Below are 21,058 nucleotides of genomic sequence, written 5' to 3'. Positions count from 1 at the left end.
ATCACTATATATTTATATAATTATTTTAAGGACACTTCAGCACTTTATTGGATATCACCTATTTAGAGCACATTATTTAATTTTGAAAAGGTCACGGATTTATAACTTTTTTTCACTATATATTGTATTGATATAGTTGGTTCTACTAAGATGAATTTTAGTTTAGTCCTTTTTTATCACCTATTATATTAATTGAAGGATTTATATCGGATTGTATTTATTTTACACATTGAGACACATAATTTTTGAATATTATATTTAAGAAGCACTTTGGCACTTTTTCACATATGTATATAATTTTATCTATGTTGTATTAATCACTTTAAAGCGCGGTACTCCCCCCAACTATATTTATCTGAATTGTGTAGGTTACCAATTTTAGTACCTGCGGCATTAAAGGTGTTATATTATATTGTAGACAACAATTAGAGAGACAGCGCGAGAATTTCACCAACCCTTTATAAAACATACTTCTATGTGATCATTACAACTTGCATGGCTAGTGCAGGGAGTCAGAGGAAAGAGCTCCAGAGAGCAGATCTTGCTGCTGGAGGGTTCTACAGTTCTAAAAATCCAGTAAGTAATTCATCCAACTAAAATCCACCAAAAATAGAATTATTCATCTTACATAGTTAATTACATAGTTACATATTTAGTCTTTTTGAAAAAAAGACACAAATCCATATAGTTCAACCAATAAAAGGGAAAAAAACATCCTTATAAAAAAAAATAAAATCATGCAATCCTATATACACAGTCCTATACCCACGATTGATCCAGAGGAAGGCAAAAAAAAAAAAACTCAGTAAACCCCAGTAGAAAAAACATCTTCCTGATCCCCCAAGAGGCAATTGGATATTCCCTGGATCAACTTTACCTATATGCCCCGGTTCACACTGGTGCGAGAAACCCTGCGATTCAGTGCCGGTTCCCACATCACACCATAATCGCACAATGGTTCACACTGAGATCTGCTAATCGCTGGGGTTGTCAATGTAAAGTTAATGACACCCCCAGATTGGTTCACAGTGTTAACTGTGAAATGGTACAGGAATCGGGTCTCAAAGGTGTGAACATCCATGCAATTAGATTCCAGTGCGAACCAAAAAAAGGGTCCTGCACCATTTTGGTGCAAATGCGATTTTAGCCATACAGTTTGTATGGCTGAAATCAAATTGCGCAGACATTGCATGTGATCTGAACAGCAATGTGGTGCAAATCACATGCGATTTCTGCCATCGCACTGATGTGTGAACCAGCACTTAACTTCCTGATTTGTATGTAGCCTTCCGAGCATCACAACCAGGTTCATGACCTGACTTATTTCTGAGCTACACAGCTTGGTCACCTCCCTGTAGCAAGCCTGTGATTGGACAGTAAAGGAGCAACAACAAATAGTCTGATCCATCTGCCTTCCCCTGCTATCAGCATTTGTCCTTGTCAGCACATTGCACTCAGCAGAGCCTGATTGACTCAGAATACTGCACCTTCTTCTCGCACTCCGATTTCAAGTTCCTGAGATTCTAGCTACATTTAAAAATACAGGAACGTTTTACAAAATCCACAACAGTAAAATCACTCTGTATATGCAGTAAAGCATGCTTGTTATACTATAGATCCTAAGGGGTTAATTCCCTGCATTGTGTAAAAAGGCTGCTTGATCCTGTCCTCTCCAAACCTCCCCTTCTTGGGGAGGGTGCATGTTGGCAAAGGGCCAATCAGCACTGTCCAGACAGATGTTCAGGGGTCCTGCAGCCAGAGTAGAATTAAAACTCCTAATACAAGTTTTAACCAGACACTGATAGAAGTCACAAGAATGCTATATACCGCTGATGAGAATAGGTATTTAGCAGTTTATATTTACTAAAGTAATTGCATTTCCATGTTCTGTGTACTGTGGGAGACCAGATATAGTGAATTCAGTCTCCTGAGTTTAGTAACACTTTAAGGCTCGGTTCACACTTGTGCGATGCGGGAACGCTGTGAATATGCAGCCTGTTCCTGCATCGCATCCGCACATCTGGCAGTTCACACTGCCATATGCGATATGCAGGGGGTGTCAATTAAATGTTAATGACACCCCCAGTTTGATCGCATATCGCAGTGCAATCTGACAGTTCGCACAGAATCGGATCGCACAAGTGTGAACCACTGTGCGATCCGATTCTGAGGCGGCTCAAAAAATGCCTCATGTGCGAGTTTGCTGCGGATGCGCTGCGAATTCAGCCATACAAAGTGTATGGCTGAACTCGCATCCGCACAGGAGATCGCATGTAATGAAGGAGCAGTGCGCTCCGAATTACATGAGATCACCGCATCCGCACAAATGTGAACCGGCTCTAAATGATCTTTCAGTCCAAAAATAATTGCAATTGCTTTTGTTTTATTATCTGCCTGAAGTTCAGGTTTAAAGTACAAGTAATCCTATTATAAAAAATTGAAATGCAAGCTAAAGCCACACACTGGGGGCACGTTTCCTGCGGTGACAAAGCTACTGATCATTATAAGGAGGGGGGGCAAGCATTGTCGCACTGAAAAGGAAGTGACAGCGAATAAAATTTTAAACAGTTGCATTTTTTATTGAGCTAAAGAAAAAAAAAAACATTACACTATCAGGGTTACAGGGTGCATCACCAGCAATACAATATATACATTTGTAGCTTTGGGTTTAGAAAAACTTTAACCTTTAGTAGGAAGCCTCTTTGTTAGTGCTGATGACCAAGTTGCACCTTCTTGCCCATTGGGTGCACATTTCCTAAATGACAAATACAATCCTCTGTCCCCCTTCTCTACCCAAGCAGAGATAAAGTATAAAGATAGCTCATCTCCCAGAGGTGGAATCATTCCCTTCTCACCTGCTGTTTGTAGGCTCAGCCCCGTGTCCAGCTTGTTGTGCGGCTTGTTGCTGATGAACAGATAGCAGAGGACACAAACGGTGATGATAAAAGCCAACAGGACCACAGCAGCTATGGATAATCCCACCAGTGCTCCCACGCTGTGGAGACAAAAACACACGTTGCGTGACTAGAAGTCTAATGAATAAACTGTTTTCCATTTTTTAAAAAAAAGCCAAATCTAGAACTTCTAAAAATGAATGAGCGGTAGGTATCAGTGTATACCATCAATATCCATACTACATAATTAAAAAATGTATAAAACAAAAGAAAATGTGTATTATTGTACCAAGTACACACTTTAATTATTGTGCTATCAAAAAAGCTTTAAAATGTAAGTTCATCCTAAAACTAAAATCCCTCCATCTACAGACATCCACGATCTAACAGTAACCTATCTACCTTTGTTTAAGCCAATCTGATCTGAGGGAAGCTCTGCAAAGGATACGGCCGACAACGGTTGTGAAATGAATGGGAAATGATGTCACCCATAGACTTACTATGGGGCTTCTGTTGTCGGATGTGTCCTCTGCACCTGCCTCCACAGCGAAGCCACAGCTAAAAGCTCAGCGTGGGATCGGGTCGGACCGACTTCAAATAGGGTATGTATACCGATTTCTTCTTTACAGGGTTAGATACGTTAGTGTTAGATTGTGGATGTCTGTAGATACAGTTATTTTAGGGTTAGGGTAATCTTTCCTCATAGCCGAGCTCCTCTATGCCCCTTATCGGTTTAGTTGCTCTTCTCTGCACTTTTTCCGGTTCCCTGATATCCTTTTTGGGAACTGGTGTCCAAAACTGAACTGCATAATTCAAAGGAGGTCCTACTAATGATTTGTACAGGGACAAAATTATATCCTTCTCTCTACATGCCTTTCTTGAAGCCGACCCGATCTCCAGCGGCGGAAGCTCTGCAGAGGACACCAACAGCTGTGAAATGAATGGGAAGTGATGTCACCCAAAGACTTACTATGGGGCTTCCGTTGTTGCCCGTGTCCTCTGCACCTGCCTCCACAGCAAAGCCGTGGCAAACAGCTCAGTGTGACAGTGTCTAATCAAAAAAGGAAAGTATACTGATTTCTTCTTTACAGGGTTAGATAGGTTAGTGTTAGATTGTTGATATAGATGTAGAAATTTTAGTGTTAGGGTGGACTTCTACTTTAAGTGTCTATAAACATCCATAATAAAAAATCCAATTTTAGTGTCAACAGTGATCTATGCAAAACTAGATTCTGGAATTAATATACAAGCGCCAGGCCTTTTTTTTCCCTGGAGAATAGGTGCAGGAACTCCCCCCTTCTGAGTCACCCTTCGTTTCTGCTCTCTACCCACCTTAAGGCTCGTTTCCACTGAGCTTTCTGGTATGGTTCGGTTCGGTACGGTACGCTATTTATGCCGTTTCCATTATGAATGGTACCCTAATTCCGAACCGTACCGTACCACTTTTTGGTACCCTTTCATTGGGGTACCAGCACATTAGTACCGTACCAACAGGGTGGAGCTACACTCTGCAGAACTTTGATTGGTTGACAGAGAATCGTCTATCACAGCTTTCCTGCTGTGACCAGCTACCCCACGCCTATCATGAAAGGGTACTATTGGCAGTGGAAACGCAATGTGTACCGTACCGAACCGTACCGTACTGAACCGAACCGTACCGTACCACTCAGTGGAAACGAGGCATTAGAGCACCGTCCCTTGGTTCTACCTGTTACCCACCTCCCAGTACCGCTCCTTTTAAAGAATACAGAACCAAGTATCATTTTTGTGCTACTAAGTGAATTGCATGGAATTTGTTAATGATAACAAGAAAGACAGTAAAATAGATCCCCTGCACTGAGCAATTATGGAAGCCACCCCCAGCAACAGTAGAACCCCTCCCCAGATCCTCCACACAACAATGGACTTCCCCCCAGCAACAAAATACCACCCCAGCAGCAAAGGACCCCCAGCAGCAACAACAGATCTTCCAGCAGCCAGCATCAATAGACCCTCCAGAAGCCAACAACAATAGACCTCTCCATCAACAGTAGATCCCTCACAGCAACAATTTCCCCCCCAGCAATATAAGAACCCCACCAGCAACAATACACCTACCCAGGAACAATAGACCTCCACACAAAAATTGATCCCCACCAGTGACAATAGATTCCCCAGCAGCCAGCATAAATAGACCTTCCAGCACACCCTAGCACTCCTTGCCATTACGTACATTCAGTGCTGGAAGTGCTGGAGGTGCCAGCATTCCCCTGCGTTCCTGCTGAAAAAATCCCTATTAAGCCCATATAGATACATTCACTTTTTGGGTCTAAAAGTCTGGTGAGTCTCAACTGTGTGAGGGGGTGGAACCCCTGAAGAACACCATTTGGAGAGCACTTGTTTTGCATGAAATGTGTGAAGAACATTCAAGAGTTTTGCATAAATCACTGTTGGCACTATAACTGGATTACTGATAGTGATGGGCCGAACAGCCCCCGGTTCGGTTCGCACCAGAACATCTCGAATAGAGAAAAAGTTCTAACGAACATTTGAACCTTATTAAAATCTATTTGGCACGAACATGAAAAATCAAAAGTGCTCATTTTAAAGGCTTTTTAAGCAAGTCATTGCCATAAAAAGTGTATGGGGGTCCAGGTACTGCCCTGGGGGGACATGTATGAATGCAAAAACATTTTTTAAAACAATAGTTTTTAAAGGAGCAGTGATTTTAACCACTTGCCGACCGATACTATATATATACGGCGGCAGGGTGGCTTGTACAGGCAAAACAACTTATGGATATGGCAGCTAGGGGGCGAGCGGGCGCCGCCGGTGGTGTGCTGCCACCCCTGATCATCAGCGGGGAAGCTGATGCGTGTGTCAGGCGGCTCAGATTGCCGCCAGACACCCACGATCATTCTACGCTAAGAGAGAAGGACGGTCGGCTGTTGTGTTGTAAACACAGCCGACCGTTCCTCTCCCTGGAATGGTCATAGAGCCCATGTGATCCTTCTATAGGATCACATGTCTCTATGGTCATTATAGAAGCCACACCCCCCCCCCACAGTTAAAATCACTCCCCTAGGCTCACATTTAACCCCTTGATCACCAACAGGGTTAACCCCTTCCCTGCCAGTGTCATTATTACAGTAACAGTGCATATTTATAGCACTGATTACTGTAGTAAGGTCACTGGTACCCGCAAAAGTGTCAAAAATGTCAGTTAGGGGTCTGATCTGTCCGCCGCAATGTCGCAGTCCCGCAAAAAATCGCAGATCGCCGCCATTACAAGTAAAAAAAAAACAATAAAAATTACATCAATTTTTCCCGTAGTTAGTAGACGTGATAACTTTTGCGCAAACCAATCAAAATACGCTTATTGCGATTTTTTTAACCAAAAATATGTAGCAGAAAACAAATTGGCCTACAATGTTAAAAAATGTTGATTTTGAAATTTTTTTTTGAGAATGTTATATAGCAGAATGTGAAAAATATTGTTTTTTTTTTTTTTCAAAATTGTCGCTCTTTTCTTGTTTATAGTGCAAAAAATAAAAATCGCGCAGGTGATCAAATACCCCCAAAAGAAAGCTCTATTTGTGGGGGAAAAAAGCACATCAATTTTTTTTTGAGTGGAGCGTTGCATGACCGTGCAATTGTCCGTTAAAATAACACAGTGCCGAATCGCAAAATGGGGCCTGGTCATTAAGGGGGCAAATGCTTCCGGTCTTAAAGGGGTTAATGATGCTTAAAGTAAAAAAGAAAAAAGAAAAATTCCTTGAAATATAATGCCTGGGGGTCCCCTTAATATGCCTGTAAAGTGGCACATCTGTATGATGTATGGAGCCTGTTGCCGCAATACTGACATTTCTAAAGGAAAAAATTTAATTGAAACTTGCTCGCGTCTGTAATGTATTGTCGGCTCCCGGGAATACAGATTAAAAAAAAGGAAAAAATGGAGTAGCCCCCCCCCCCCCCCCAGTCCATACGAGGCCCTTTGGATCTGGTATTGATTTTTTTTAAAAAAAAAGGGTCCCCCAAGCTGTTTTTTACCCCAATTTTTTTTAATTTACATTTTCTTTTTACAATTCTTTTTCCAAATACAGCTCTCAGCAGGGAAGCCTTAACAACCTATTGACTGTGCGCTTGGTAGGCGAACATCCCGCTAAGTGCCGAGAAAGTTCAGGGGTTAGGCAAGTACCTGAATGGGCAATGTTTAGGCCAAACTTATGCTCGGCCCAAAACTTTCATCCATCCCTAGTTGTGCCTGAACACTGTAACCCCTCACATTTATTCTTGCTGCGCGCAGGAACGGGCCCTTCTGTTAAAACTTAGAAGCAAACATTTTTTGAAGTTGCAATTTTTTTTTTTTTTGGATAATAAAGGGTTTTTTCCACAAAATTGTCATATTAACAAGTTATTTCTTACACATGGCATAGATAAACTTGCAATTACACCCCAAAATATATTCTGCTACTCCTCTTGAGTATGGCAATATCAAGTGTGTGACTTTTTCACAGCATGGCCACATACAGAGGCCCAACATCCAAGTAGCACCATCAGGCGTTCTATAGGCATAAATTACACATTTCATTTCCTGAGTGCCTATCACTTTTTTGAAAGCCCTGGAGCACCAGGACAATAGAATTACCCATAAAATTACCCCATTTTGGAACACCCCAATGTATATTCTGCGAGGCATAATGAGTCTTTTGAACATGTCATTTTTTTCCACAAGTTTTTTTGGAAAATGTGGAAAGAAAATGAAAACTTATTTTTTTTTACACAAAGTTGTCAATTTATAAGATATTTCTAACACATAGCATGTACATAGCAAAAATTACACCCCAAAATATATTCTGCTATTCCTCCTGAGTATGGCAATAACACATGTATGAGACTTTTTCACAGCATGGCCACATACAGAGGCCCAACATCCAAGTAGCACCATCAGGTGTTCTAAAGGCATAAATTACACATTTCATTTCCTGAGTGCCTATCACATTTTTGAAAGCCCTGGAGCACCAGGACAATAGAATTACCCATAAAATTACCCCATTTTGGAACACCCCAATGTATATTCTGGGAGGCATAATGAGTCTTTTGAAAATGTCATTTTTTTTCCACAAGTTTTTTGGAAAATGTTGAAAGAAAATGAAAACTTTTTTTTTTTTTTTACACAAAGTTGTAAATGTATAAGATATTTCTAACACATAGCATGTACATAGCAAAAATGACACCCCAAAATATATTCTGCTATTCCTCCTGAGTCACTGAGTAACACATATATGAGACTTTTTCACAGCATAGCCACATACAGAGGCCCAACATCCAAGTAGCACCATCAGGTGTTCTAAGGTCATAAATTACACATTTCATTTTCTAAGTACCTATCACATTTTTGAAGGCCCTGTGACAGATGTTGATCACTAAGATGTGGCAGATGTTCACTGGGACAGATGTGGCAGATCACGGATGGATGTGGCAGATGATTATAGACAGATGTGGCAGATGATCATAGACAGACATGGCAGATGATCACAGACAGATGTGGCAGATGATGTGTGCCAGATGATTAAGGACAGATGTGGCAGCTGATTACAGGCAGGTGTGGCAGATGATTACAGACAGGTGTGGCAGATGATCACTGGCAGATGTGGCAGATGATGTGCGACAGATGTGCGCCAAATAATCACGGACAGATGTGGCAGATCGCAGACAGATGTGGCAGGCTATCACAGACAGATGTGGCAGATTATTACAGACAGGTGTGGCAGATGATTACAGACAGGTGTGACAGATGATCACTGGCATATGTGGCAGCTGATGTGCACCAGATTATTTTTCTGGGACAGAAGGGTGACAGGTATTTTCACTGTGTTGGGGACACTGTGTTGGGGACACTAGCTGGGTGATCACTGAGTAAAAAGCAGGAAAACAGCTTAATACTCTGATCCCCGGCTGTCAGCACAGATCCGCTCTCCTTCTCCTCACTGTGTGGGGAGAAACATAGCCGATCGCTGTTACAACAGCTGTATTGACATTACATGATGGCTGTGATTGGACACAGCCGTCATATGATCAGGAGGGCCAATCACAGAGCCCTCCTGCCAAGAGGTGTTAAACTGTGTTCTGGGGACAGAGGCACACTGAGAACACGCAGCTGTGCATGCACACGGCTGCACGAACTCCCTCCTTCTGAAAGACATTCAGGAATGTCCACTCAGAAGGAGGAAGCTCCCACCCGGCCATTTATATGCATTGGCCAGGTGGGAGGAGGTTAAATGGAAAAAGGTTGCTGACCGCTGGTCTAAGGTTTCACTCACCTCCTCATAAAAAGAAAGCAGATGTCTCGGCAGGACGGAATCCCCTGTCAGTGCTGTCTGAGTTGATGGGGGAATTGTGCAAATTTCTATCCTGCAACCCGTGTTGCCTTTTGGCCTGCCACAGTGGGTTGTTTCATGTAGATAGGGTTATCACTATCAGTCATCAGTCGTTTCAGGTTGAGTGCAGAGGAGGCTTCAGGAATCTAATACAGATACATACAGCTGGTAACACATCTGAAGGGGTGCAGAGGGCCCCACTTGCTGGTTGAAAATGAGAATGCAAGAGGAGCAAACAATGATTTCTTCAGAATAACAAAAAGTAGGAATCTGCAACAAAGTTTGTTAAAATCCTTGTAATGTTGAGATCATGTTGAAGACATGTTTTTTTTTTTTTTTTTTCGCAACAAAAGTGGAGTTATGCTTTAAATAGCCCAAAGTCAAGTGCTACACAAGCTCGCTTTATACAAATACATTAACTGAATTTTCAAGTTTTTCTCGACTGTATAGAAAGCCTCTTGCAGGAAATAGTCTTTTATCTTCTAAATCTAGTCACCCACATCACACCATTAAAGCTTTCCTCCTTGGACAGTTTGTCAGATTGAGGAGAATTTGTAGTTCACGGTCTGATTTTGTCAAGGAGGCTTCTGTGATGTACAATAGGTTTTTAGCAAGGGGCTATCATAAATGGTCTTTGGATAGAGCCTACAATATAGCTCTTAGCAAAAATCGATATGATCTTTTACATAATAGAAAGATAGGTAACATTGTTTCAGTTAGAGATCGAAATCCCTCATTAGTTCTTACTCACAGTCTGGAATTCAAACAAATTAAACATATCATTCTTAAATATCTTCCTTTGTTGTCTAATGACGTGGTATGTGCAATAATTCTGGACAAAGGTATTAATGTAGTGGCTAAAAGAGCCAAAACTTTGGATAATTATTTAGCACCTAGCTTGGTTCAGCCATCTAATTCTTGTACTCAGTCCTTGACATGGTTACACTTTATGGGCGATTTCAAATGTGGTTCTTCTGACTGTCTGTGTTGTTCCCATATTCTGCCGGGACAAAATATATGCTCAAAAGTAATGACAAGACTTTTAAGATTAATACGTTTTTTAATTGTAACACATCATATATGGTCTATGTCATGACATATAGCATATGTTCCAAACAGTAGGACTCAGGGAGAGTCATACTGTTTGGATAGACTCAGGGATAGATTTAGTGAACATTTGAGTGACATTAAAAACAAAAAATCTACTAATGTTGCACGTCACTTTAATTCCTTACATGGTGCGGTCCTCAGTGTAAGTGCAAGTTATAGAAAAAGTAAAGGCACCACGGGGAGGGAGATGTTTTACATCTCCTCTGCAAAAGAGAAGTTTTCGGATATCCAAACTTTAGACTCACTTACCAGATGGGATGAACTATGAGTGGGATGTCTCACATTATTATTAGTAACTTGGGGCATATTTTATGCATTAGGTAACTTTTATGCACATTTTACATTTAATACATGGAATTATCCTATATATAGTGCAACATGACATGTCTTACTCACTTGCCTGGTACGCTGTAAGGGGGATGTATGTTCTCGTCTTCATTCCTTTGGATGCGTGCCCATGTTACTTTGATATACAGTATGTGCTATATACAAGGGTTAGGCTTACTTTGTGTATGTCATTTTTTTTCTTTGATGACCTTATGGATTCCAGGTTTTCTATGAAAATGTTTTTTTCATATAAGATATATATATATATATATATATATTTATATTAGTGTATGTAGTACAGCTTTTTGTTTCTTTTTCATTTTCATCCACAGTGTGCAGGTATGGTTTCTGCTTATTGAATGAGTTCACTGGGTATATTTATATTCCACCTGTTACACAGTAGGGTGTTTGGTATACAAGTGTTTTTTGCTATGTCTGTAATCTCTATTTGCCTTACACATATGTACCACATGTTTTAACCAGTTCTGGACCAGAAGGATTTGTCCCCTTAATGAACAAGGCCATTTTTTGCGATTCGGCACCGTGTTACTTTACCGGAAAATTGTGCGGTCGTGCAATGCTGTACCAAAATAAAATTGATGTCAATTTTTGACACTTTTGGGGGGGACCAGTGACATTACTACAGTAACTAGTGCTAAAAATATGCACTGTTACTGTAATAATGATACTGGCAAGGAATGGGTTAACCGAGTGGGTTATCAAAGGGTTATAAGTAAGCCTAGGGGAGTGTTTACTAACTGTTGGGGGAGGGGCTTGCGAAATTACCATAGAGACCTGTGATCCTCTATAGAAGGGTCACAAGTGCTCTGTGATCCGTTCAGAGAGACAAACAGTCTGCTGTGTTTACAACAGCTGACTGTTCATCTCTCTCAGTGGGGAGTGATTGTGGGTGGCCAGCGGCAATCGGTGCCGCCAGCCCCATGCATTGGCATCCATGCTGCCTAATGGGAGCAGGAGCGTGCCCCCCCCCCCCCCCCAGCACCACGCGTGCGACCGACGTAGTCCTACGTTGGTTGGCGCAGGAGGGGCTGCCTGCCGCAGTAAAACTGCAGCGGGCGGTCCGGAACTGGTTAAATTGTTACAGTATGTTTTCTTTACATGTGTTTATAGTGTCTTGAACATTCAGTGAATGTATTTGTATAGAGCGAGCTTGTGTAGCACTTGATTACTTACAGCTAACTTTGGGCTATTTAAGAGCCTACATCATTAGTGCTCACAGGCTATGATTAAGCAATTCATTTCATGAAACACGTCAACCACAATCCTTTGATGTGTCATGAAGTTACCTTGATTTTCTTTGTTGGATGTTTTTATAACATCAAAGATCTCCTAGCATTTGGAAGTGCGGTCACTCTTTTCTCATTTGAAATATTGACTGGACCACGGACTGGACCTGCATACTATTTCCTGGGAGCCATTCACTCTCACCGGGAGCGGGGTTGCTCCTTTCTTTAAGCCACTTACATTGTGGTGTGTTTACATTGTAATGTGTTTATAATTTGGGGATTTGCTATTTTTCACTACATGGATGTTATGAGACTGCATTATCATATGTCAGTCATTAGCTGATATGTATCTTTTTACACCCCTCTAGTGTCTCTATTAACTCTTTTCTCAGACATAGTTCCATGCACACTGAAAATACAGGCTCAGTGTAGGGGCTGTCTTTTTGTGAATTTATTGCTGCATAACTCAAACAGGAGAGAGGCTCAGGGTACAGGATACTCCAAAAAATCAGGAGAAGCTCACTTTCTTCTAGCACATGCACACCAGGGATCTCAAGCAAGGACATTCCCACAATATCCTTGCAGAGCTGTCTGCCACCCATCTTGCACTTGACTCCTTTCAGTGAGGGAAACAAAAACCCTTCTCCAGACCAGAATCCCAGGCAATGCCCTCCTTTAGAAACATTTTAACCAATATTTCTAGGTCATTAGCCCAGCAGCTGCTGAGGGCCAAGCTGCAAATCTTCTCTAACAGTAGTTGTCTCCCAGAGGCATTAGCCCCAGGAGAACAGAAGCCCTCCCTGAAGAAGAAAGAACACTCTGAGCAGGCCTCCCAAACATTTATCACCTCTCCAGCCACCTTCTGGGCATCCCATTACCAGGAATTGGCAGGAGTCTGATAAATATTCATAAACCAGTGGTTAACCCTCCTACTCTATTTTCTGGAAGCTTCCTCCAGAAGCAGACAAGTGCAATCAACCACTGACCTTAATGAAACGCTGACCAGACAAAAGAAAGCAAATCATTGTTTCACTGAGTACAATAAAGCCTAAAAAACTAATTTTATCCTAACATTTTGGCAGGGCGCTCCATTATCTTTAGCAAATCAATACATGTTTACACTAACTGCTGGAAATCAAAACTGGCAGTGAACTGTGACTGTGATATTAAAGAGACATTTTAAATAGAGCCAGGGAACCTAATGCTATAATATAATGGAAAACCTCCCATAGTGCCTTTACTAAAATCAAATGGTCTATCTCTACATCCAAAATACTATCGTTTCTTTAGACCCAATACACAGGTATGCAAACAGAAAGAGTAGTATTACCAGAAAAGGGAAAGCACATGTATTTTTGGATAATGTGTAAACATCAGACAATGCAGGAAAGAGACACAAGTTCACACATTGTTCCCACACCATAGTTAATACTTTTTTCTGCTCTCTGTAATTGGCTCTCTACAGCAGTGTTCCCAGCCTTTTTTCAGTTAAGGCACCCTTTAAAAATTATGGACAAACTTGAGGCAACTTTTAACAATTATGGACAATCTCGAGGCACCCCACTCTAAAATGTAAAAACAATTCCAATAGTTTTACATAATACAGCAACATCCACAAGTCCAAGTAGGACACCCGACGTTAGAGGTGATTTATTCTTCCAAAGCAAATACACTTTTGCAAACTGGTACTGACTAGTATTCTAATGTTTCTCCATCACTCAGCTAATGTGACCCCACTGCTGATGGAGAGGGGCAGGGGAGAGTCAAACAAGGATGCTATGCAGGCGATGACGCCATTGGTCGTTAGTACACTGGTAGCTAAAGGGTGGTAATGGTGCACAATGAAAACTTGTGACTTAGGGCCTGATTCACTAAGAATAAGGAGAAGCAATAGTCATTCTACATTTATTTACTCCCAAATAACACAACTGAGACCTCAACTAGGTGAACATGTGAACGGAAAAGTAGGAGTACAAATAGGCGAATATGCATTAGTGAATTCCAAATCGGCATAGTCACGGTTCCATAACTGGTAATTGCCAACAAGTTTCCTAAATGAAACCTCACTGAAGTATTTAGCTATGATCATGTGTGTACATATATGCCAATAAATATGTGGTGTGCTCTACCTCGTGTGTGGCTATTTATTTATATTACAATTATTGTGCATGGTTTGTTTTCTTCTTTTGCTAACGAATGCTGTTCTGAATTTTTATTACAGAGTAATGTCCGCTATTCCATGAGGTTACATGTATTTTTCATTTACAGTTACATATCTGTTATATGTTAATTTTTTTTTTCATGTTACATTCATTTTTTAGGAGACTATAGAATTCTGATTATCTATGTTCATTCTTTAATCTTACTAAACTATTATGCAAGTCTAATGGTACTTGGCACATTGGCTTAGTGGTCTGCCCTCGTGTGCAAAAGGCTCTTAGGTAATGAGTTCAAATCCCAACCATGCTAACACCCTGCGTTTTCACTAGTGTTTGAATATTTTATTTACGTACAATAATATTTTTGCTAAATAACATACCATTGAATGCAATTGAGCATGCAAATTATGGAAACAACCATGCTGATGTGGCAGTGGCAAATAAGTGTTCGCCTATTTTCAGCATACTCTGCTGTATAAAATTTAAGCAGGTAATACCATGCTTGGGATTTTCTGGGTAGGAGTGCTACCCACTAAGCCATTAAGATGAGCACAATTATGCTTAGAATATACAGTAGTACCATGATTAACGAATGAACATAAATCAAGAGAATCTCTATTCCCCTAAAATATAAATGCAAGATCATTGCTAAATTGTCAGAAATTTGTAGATGTGACTTGTTCTGCTTCTTTTGCTGATATTTATATTATTATCATTGATGAAAGAGTTATATCTCTATTCTAAATATGTCAAACTTTTTTTTATGTCTAATTCCTATTTTAGGAAAATGTTGAGTTCTAGTCATATATGTTCATTCTGTAATCATGGTACTTCTTTAAATTCTAGGTATAATTGTACTCAGCACAGTGGCTTTTATCTTTAGCACTCTTAGCTAGCAGCACTTAGGTCACAAATTCAAATCCCACCCATGCTACCACCTCCCTAGAATTGCAATGGCAAATGTGCTTTGGCGAACGCAGACCTAAGATTGGGGGGGGGGGATCCCCACGCTGATTTTTTTTTTCAGATTAAATTTGTGTTGTTACACCCACTTGTGACAGGCAGCACAACCCCACTCCCTGACCACAATTAAGATCTACCCCTAACTTTCTAAATGTTACTGAAGTGGATTTGTATTTTGAAAATGTTGTTGCAAAGCAAACAAGGATTAGAAGTAGTTAGCAACTAGTTCATTTTAGGTGGCTAAAGGTGGCCATATACAATCTCATTGTACAAGTTCTGTACAATCTCCTTTAGATTTACCAAAACTATATAATGGGAGGACACACCAGCTATCCGATTACTCTGTATCCAATCAGGCAGGCTCTTGCACTACATAACTGATGGCAGATCTAAAGGAGATTGTACAATCAGATTGTATAGCTGAGCTTTACAGAACCCAGGACACGCGTCTCCCGTTTTCAGTACAGCTCTAACCATATAGGCGATTATCTGATCTCTCATTTTCTGCACTCTCCAAATGAAAAGATCTATGCAAGATGAATTTAAGACAAAACAAAAATGTCTGTATCTAGTGAGACCAGTGATCACTGATTAATTGTATTAGAAAACTGCGCACCTAACTGGGGGTGGTTGGGATCTGATGGAAGCAGGGAACGCAGCCACAGGTGTGTGCTAATGAGCCCAGCTGATGAATTCCTTTCTGTGTCTTATGGCTATACACTATACGAAATATTAGCCGAAATTCGGTCAGTTGGACAGTTCGATCATTTTTCGGCCAGGTAATGGGCACAAATCGGTAATGGGTTGTGACATTTTTGAGCCAAAAAAACAAAGGACAAGTTTGGAAAATGTATGCCGAATGAATAATAAATTGAAAGGTTAATGTGTTTCTAGCTCAAACTGTTTGCACTAGATATATGCGAAAAAACGGATTCATATATGTCCATTGAAAGATTTATCAGTCATTACATCATGTCACGATCATCTGCTTTCACGGCCAAGTGTATTTTTAGAAAATGAGTTTGGACGATTTTTCATATAGTGTATTGCCAGCATTACTGGCTTCTATGTCTAATACAGTGGCGGCCGGTGTATTGAGGGCGCAGGGACGCCGCCCCCCTCTTCCATGCGTCCAGCCCCCTAATCTGCATGCAGGGCGCCAGACGCATGGAGCTTAATGGTTTTTTATTTTTAATCACCTGATTAGAGCCAGAGGCTCTAATAGGGTGATGCAAAGGGTGGAGCCGGGGCGCAGAGCAGTGCTGTTGTACTGATGGGGGCATGCTGTGGTAACTCTGCATTGAATGGGGGCATGCTGTGGTAACTCTGCATTGAATGGGGGCATGCTGTGGTAACTCTGCATTGAATGGGGGCACGCTGTAGTAACTCTGCATTGAATGGGGGCACGCTGTAGTAACTCTGCTTTGAATGGGGGCACGCTGTAGTAACTCTGCATTGATGGGGGCACGCTGTAGTAACTCTGCATTGATGGTGGCATGCTGTGGTAACTCTGCATTGAATGGGGGCACGCTGTAGTAACTCTGCATTGAATGGGGGCACGCTGTAGTAACTCTGCTTTGAATGGGGGCACGCTGTAGTAACTCTGCATTGATGGGGGCACGCTGTAGTAACTCTGCATTGATGGTGGCATGCTGTGGTAACTCTGCATTGAAAGGGGGCACACTGTAGTAACTCTGCATTGATGGGGGCACACTATACTTTGATTACTGAAGGCCCCTTTCACACTTTTGTGACCTCAAAGTCATGCAATTTTTTGCCGCGTTTTTTGCCGCAAAGCAATGCCTATTCGATTTTTTCTGTTTGCGCCCCCCCCCCCCAAAAAAATTTTGAGCACCAGCCGCCGCTGGTCTAATATCTACATACCAGAAAGAGAGGAAGTGTTCTAAGGAAATATTGCAAAAGCACAGGTAAGGCCTTCTCACAATTAAAGAACTCATGTATTGTTTTGTAATATAGATACATTAATAGTATATTGTAACACAGAGGAGCTGGAATTTAGTAAAATGAAAAGTGAATTTAGCCTTTAAGTGAGGTACATGCAAATACACTCAGATGTCAGGGAAAACTGGTAAAATGTAACCAGAGATGACTTATCTGTGGCATTTTCTGTGACTTGTGAACATCACCAGAATGAGGCAACCAAAAACAAGACAGGTATGTATGGGGTGGTGAAAATTGCTAGCTAAGTTACAAGTGCGTAGAGTTCATTAGGACTATACAGGATTTGATTTCAGCCAACAGTTTGTAGAGCACTTGCTAAGATGCAAACACGCATTCCACGCTGTGTTTACCATACTTGCCAACTGTCCCTTTTTTCCTGGGACAGTCCCTGCAAATAGGAGCCTGTCCCAGGTAATTTATATTGTCCCTGGAAGCGCCTGTTAATCTGGCTGCCCATAAATGCTACGCAGAAGTATTGCAGCTGAATGGGAGACTTATGGGATGGTAGGAAGGAGTAATGCTTACCTTTTTTTTTTTTTTTTTTTTAAAACAACCAAACTTAGCAAGTATATCTAAACCATATACCTTTTTTTTTTTTTTTTTTTTTTAATAATAATAATAATAAGGCACTCAGACACCAATTTGGATAAAAGGCCGCGGCTTACTTTATTAACTGGTATCAAATATAAACATAAACCATTTTTTTAAAATATATATAAAATACAGACCAACCCAGTCATAAACAACTCGGGTTGTCATTTACAGCAGATCAAATTGATCAACATCCACAGGACAGGCAATGCCTCATTGCCTGTCACCAAACCCCTGCAGCGCGGCCATTTCAATTAACGAACCAAGGTTGGCATTGAATATATCCAGGCCAATACCCGAGAGGTGAACCCCATCCTCCCGATATAAACCATTAATTCCACCCTCTAGGTCCGAGTGCCTATATGTTAATACCCCCACCTGTGCTAGAAATTTCTCAAGCGCCCGATTAACACGCTTCTTGACTTTTCCTAATAAACGCAAACGACCGGATGACCAAACCAGCCTGTGAACGATCTCCGAAAACATAACAACCATTCCCGGAAATCTCACTTTCAGGCTGTGCAGGTCATCACGGATACGGAAAATTAAATCCAGGGTTCTAACTTTACCCACATCGTTACCTCCCAAGTGCACCACAATAATATCAGGAGGGGGGCGGGACACAAAGAGGTCATCTAAAAAGGGGAACAACTCCTCCCACCGCATTCCCCTCCTACCGAACCAAACAACTTGAAAACTTTCCCGATCCAGGCCAAGGAGCTCCGAGTATATCCGTTGCCTTGCTCGCTGTTGTGCCCAAAAAACATATGAGTGCCCCACAATCCACACCTGCAAGGGATCACCTGAAAGGAGCAGAGATGAGGTTAGGTCGCACATAAGATGTGTAACAATTGGACTTCCATCTCCCTATACGCTTGATAAACCCAACCCCTAAATCTGCCCTAGAAGCCTCGGTTGCGGCCCCAATCCTAAAAGAATGTGACGAGAACCGCAACCGACCCATACCAAGTGATTGTAAACATTTCTTAACCACTTACCGCATACTAACGTAGGTCTACGTCAGTAAACTTTGCGGTAGTGTACCGGGATGATGCCTCTAGCTAGAGGCATCATTCCGGTACCGTGGTTTGAAGCCGACGGTTGGCTTTCCGTCGGTACCGACCGATGCGGCTCGGGAGCCGCTCGATCGGTACCCGGGGGGGCGGGAGGGGACGTCCCCCCCCTCCCGCCGCCTTCTGTGGCTTTGCTCGGGGCTCCCGTCCCACCGGGAGCCCCGAGCACCCAGCCGGCGCGTCCGCCGGCTGGATGGAGTCCCGATGAATGCCGGAAACAGCATCGATCGGGGCTCCGTTGACGTAACCCGGAGGCGGCGTCCATGACGTCACTTCCGGGTTACTGTGCCGCAAAAGGCGGCAAATTTGAAAATCGGCTGTATGCAAAAACGCTGTTTTTGGCATTTTGCATACAGGGAAGTGTAGTGGAGGGGTCTAGGGTCTTTTAGACCCCCGATCCCTCCATAAAGTGTACCTGTCACGACATATTGCTGTCACAAGGGATGTTTACATTGCTTGTGACAGCAATAAAAGTGATCAGATTTTTTTTTTTTTTTAAAACTGTAATAAAGTTAAAAAAATAAATAAAATAAATGGGAAAAAAAAAAAAAAAAATTTAGCCGCCCCCGTCACCGTTAGCTCGCGCACAAAAAAAAACGTATACGCAAGTCGAGCCGCAAATGAAATCGCTGTTCAAACCACACATGTGAGGTATCGCCGCGATCGCCAGAGTGTGAGCAATAATTTAAAAAAAAGAGCTACACTCTACCTCTAAACTGGTAACCGTTAAATAAATTTAAAGCGTCGCAGATTGAGATCTCTATTGACCGTAGTCAATTTTAAACCGTAACATGTTGGGTATCTATTTACTCGGCGTGACATGTTCTTTCACAATATACGAAAAAAATGGGGTAACTTTACTGTTTAGTATTTTTTAAATGCAGTGAAATGTGATTTTTCAAAATTTTTCCAAAAAAATGGCGCTTTATAGACCGCTGCGCAAATACCGCGTGACAAAAATTATTGCAATGACCGACATTTTATTCTCCAGAGTCTTTGCTAAAATAATATATATAATGTTTGGGGGTTCTAAGTTGTTTTCTAGGAAAAAATACTGATTTTAACTTGTGAACAAAATGTGTCAAAAATAGGCTCGGTCCTTAAGTGGTTAAAAACAAAATCAAATTGATATTTAGTCAATGTCTTACCATTTTCATGAATCAAAAAATAAACATTACTACCCGATCTGACCTGTAAATAAGCAGAGACCATCTGCACAGGACAAACCTGGGAACCCCGAAACCTGTTCAGGTGGCACCAGTGCCCCACCCCCGTTTGATCCGTTTTAGATTTGACTAAAAAAATGCTTAATCTTTCCGAAGAACAGTAAACGTTAGCTAGCTCAAGACCTGATCCCGCAATTGAGCGCACCGGGATGAGCTCAGAGATCCGCAACGCCGCAAAAAATAGCAACGAAAAAAACGCTCTGAACAGTATTGCTTCAAACGACGAATAACATACGCTGGATACAACTTCGCATAATCCTGACAAAATTTCAACTGTAATAGGGCGCCTCAAATCACTATGAGCCATTCTCCTCCTGTAACCTTTCAGGGCCTGCTGTACCGAGAAAAAGGATGAGCAGGCCGGATGGCCCTGTAGTTTGACAAAAAAGGAAACCCCTGCCAACATCTTATTGACATGCGTCCAGGAGTAACGTTTTGCAAAAAGCGAGTTTAGAAAAAATAGGACCAACTCCTCTGAGAAGGACTCCCGAGGGCTGTGCAAAGAGTCCAGGAAAGACAGCCACACAGCAAACGCCGATCGATAGCCCGACCAAGTGCTGTGTGCCACTGAGTGCTGCACATTGTCCATCACCAATTCTAAACTAACTCCCACAGGTGAGTCGGGCACGGCACGCCCACAGTATCCGCTTCTGGGAGGAGCTGAAAGAACTTCTGAACCTGGAAACGAGATAACGAATCCGCCAGGTCATTGCTTTTCCCAGGAACATAAGTCGCCTTAATCCACACATTTAACGTCAGACATTTAAAAACCATGTACCTGAGCAAAGCAATGACCGGCGGAGACCTAGAAGACAAGCAATTGATGGCGTACAGAACGCCCTTGTTATCCGTACTAACCAACAATCGCCGGTTCCTAAAATTCTCACCCCACACCTCCAAATCCACAATAATGGGAAACAATTCCAGCAGTACAATGTTCTTAATCAATTTTGTACGTTTCCACCGCTCACACCACCGCTCCGCGCACCAGTGCGTTCGCCAAATTGCTGCGAAACCCACTGAACCCGCAGCGTCGGTGAAAAGCAGGAAATCAGAATCCAAAATAAAATCATCCTGCCAGACAGCTCTTCCATTAAAGCTGGCCAGAAACTGCAGCCACACAAATAAGTCCTCCCTCATATCATGA

The 21,058-nt window shown here is 41.8% G+C and overlaps 1 protein-coding gene across 1 annotated transcript in view; it reads right to left on the bottom strand.

The window, feature by feature from the left end:
- SHISAL2A (shisa like 2A) overlaps positions 1–21,058 on the bottom strand; it is a 204,948-nt gene that overhangs the window by 131,967 nt on the left and 51,923 nt on the right. Inside the window, exon 2 of the mRNA XM_082266101.1 lies at positions 2,856–2,995. Within this exon, the coding sequence (XP_082122227.1) occupies positions 2,856–2,995 (140 nt within the window). The remainder of the gene's footprint in view (positions 1–2,855; positions 2,996–21,058) is intronic.

This window comes from Pelophylax lessonae, assembly GCF_965119305.1.
Source record: "Pelophylax lessonae genome assembly, chromosome: 8".
NCBI lineage: Eukaryota > Metazoa > Chordata > Amphibia > Anura > Ranidae > Pelophylax > Pelophylax lessonae.
The sequence above is the reverse complement of the archived record's forward strand: the minus strand, read 5'-3'. Positions and strand labels throughout refer to the sequence as shown.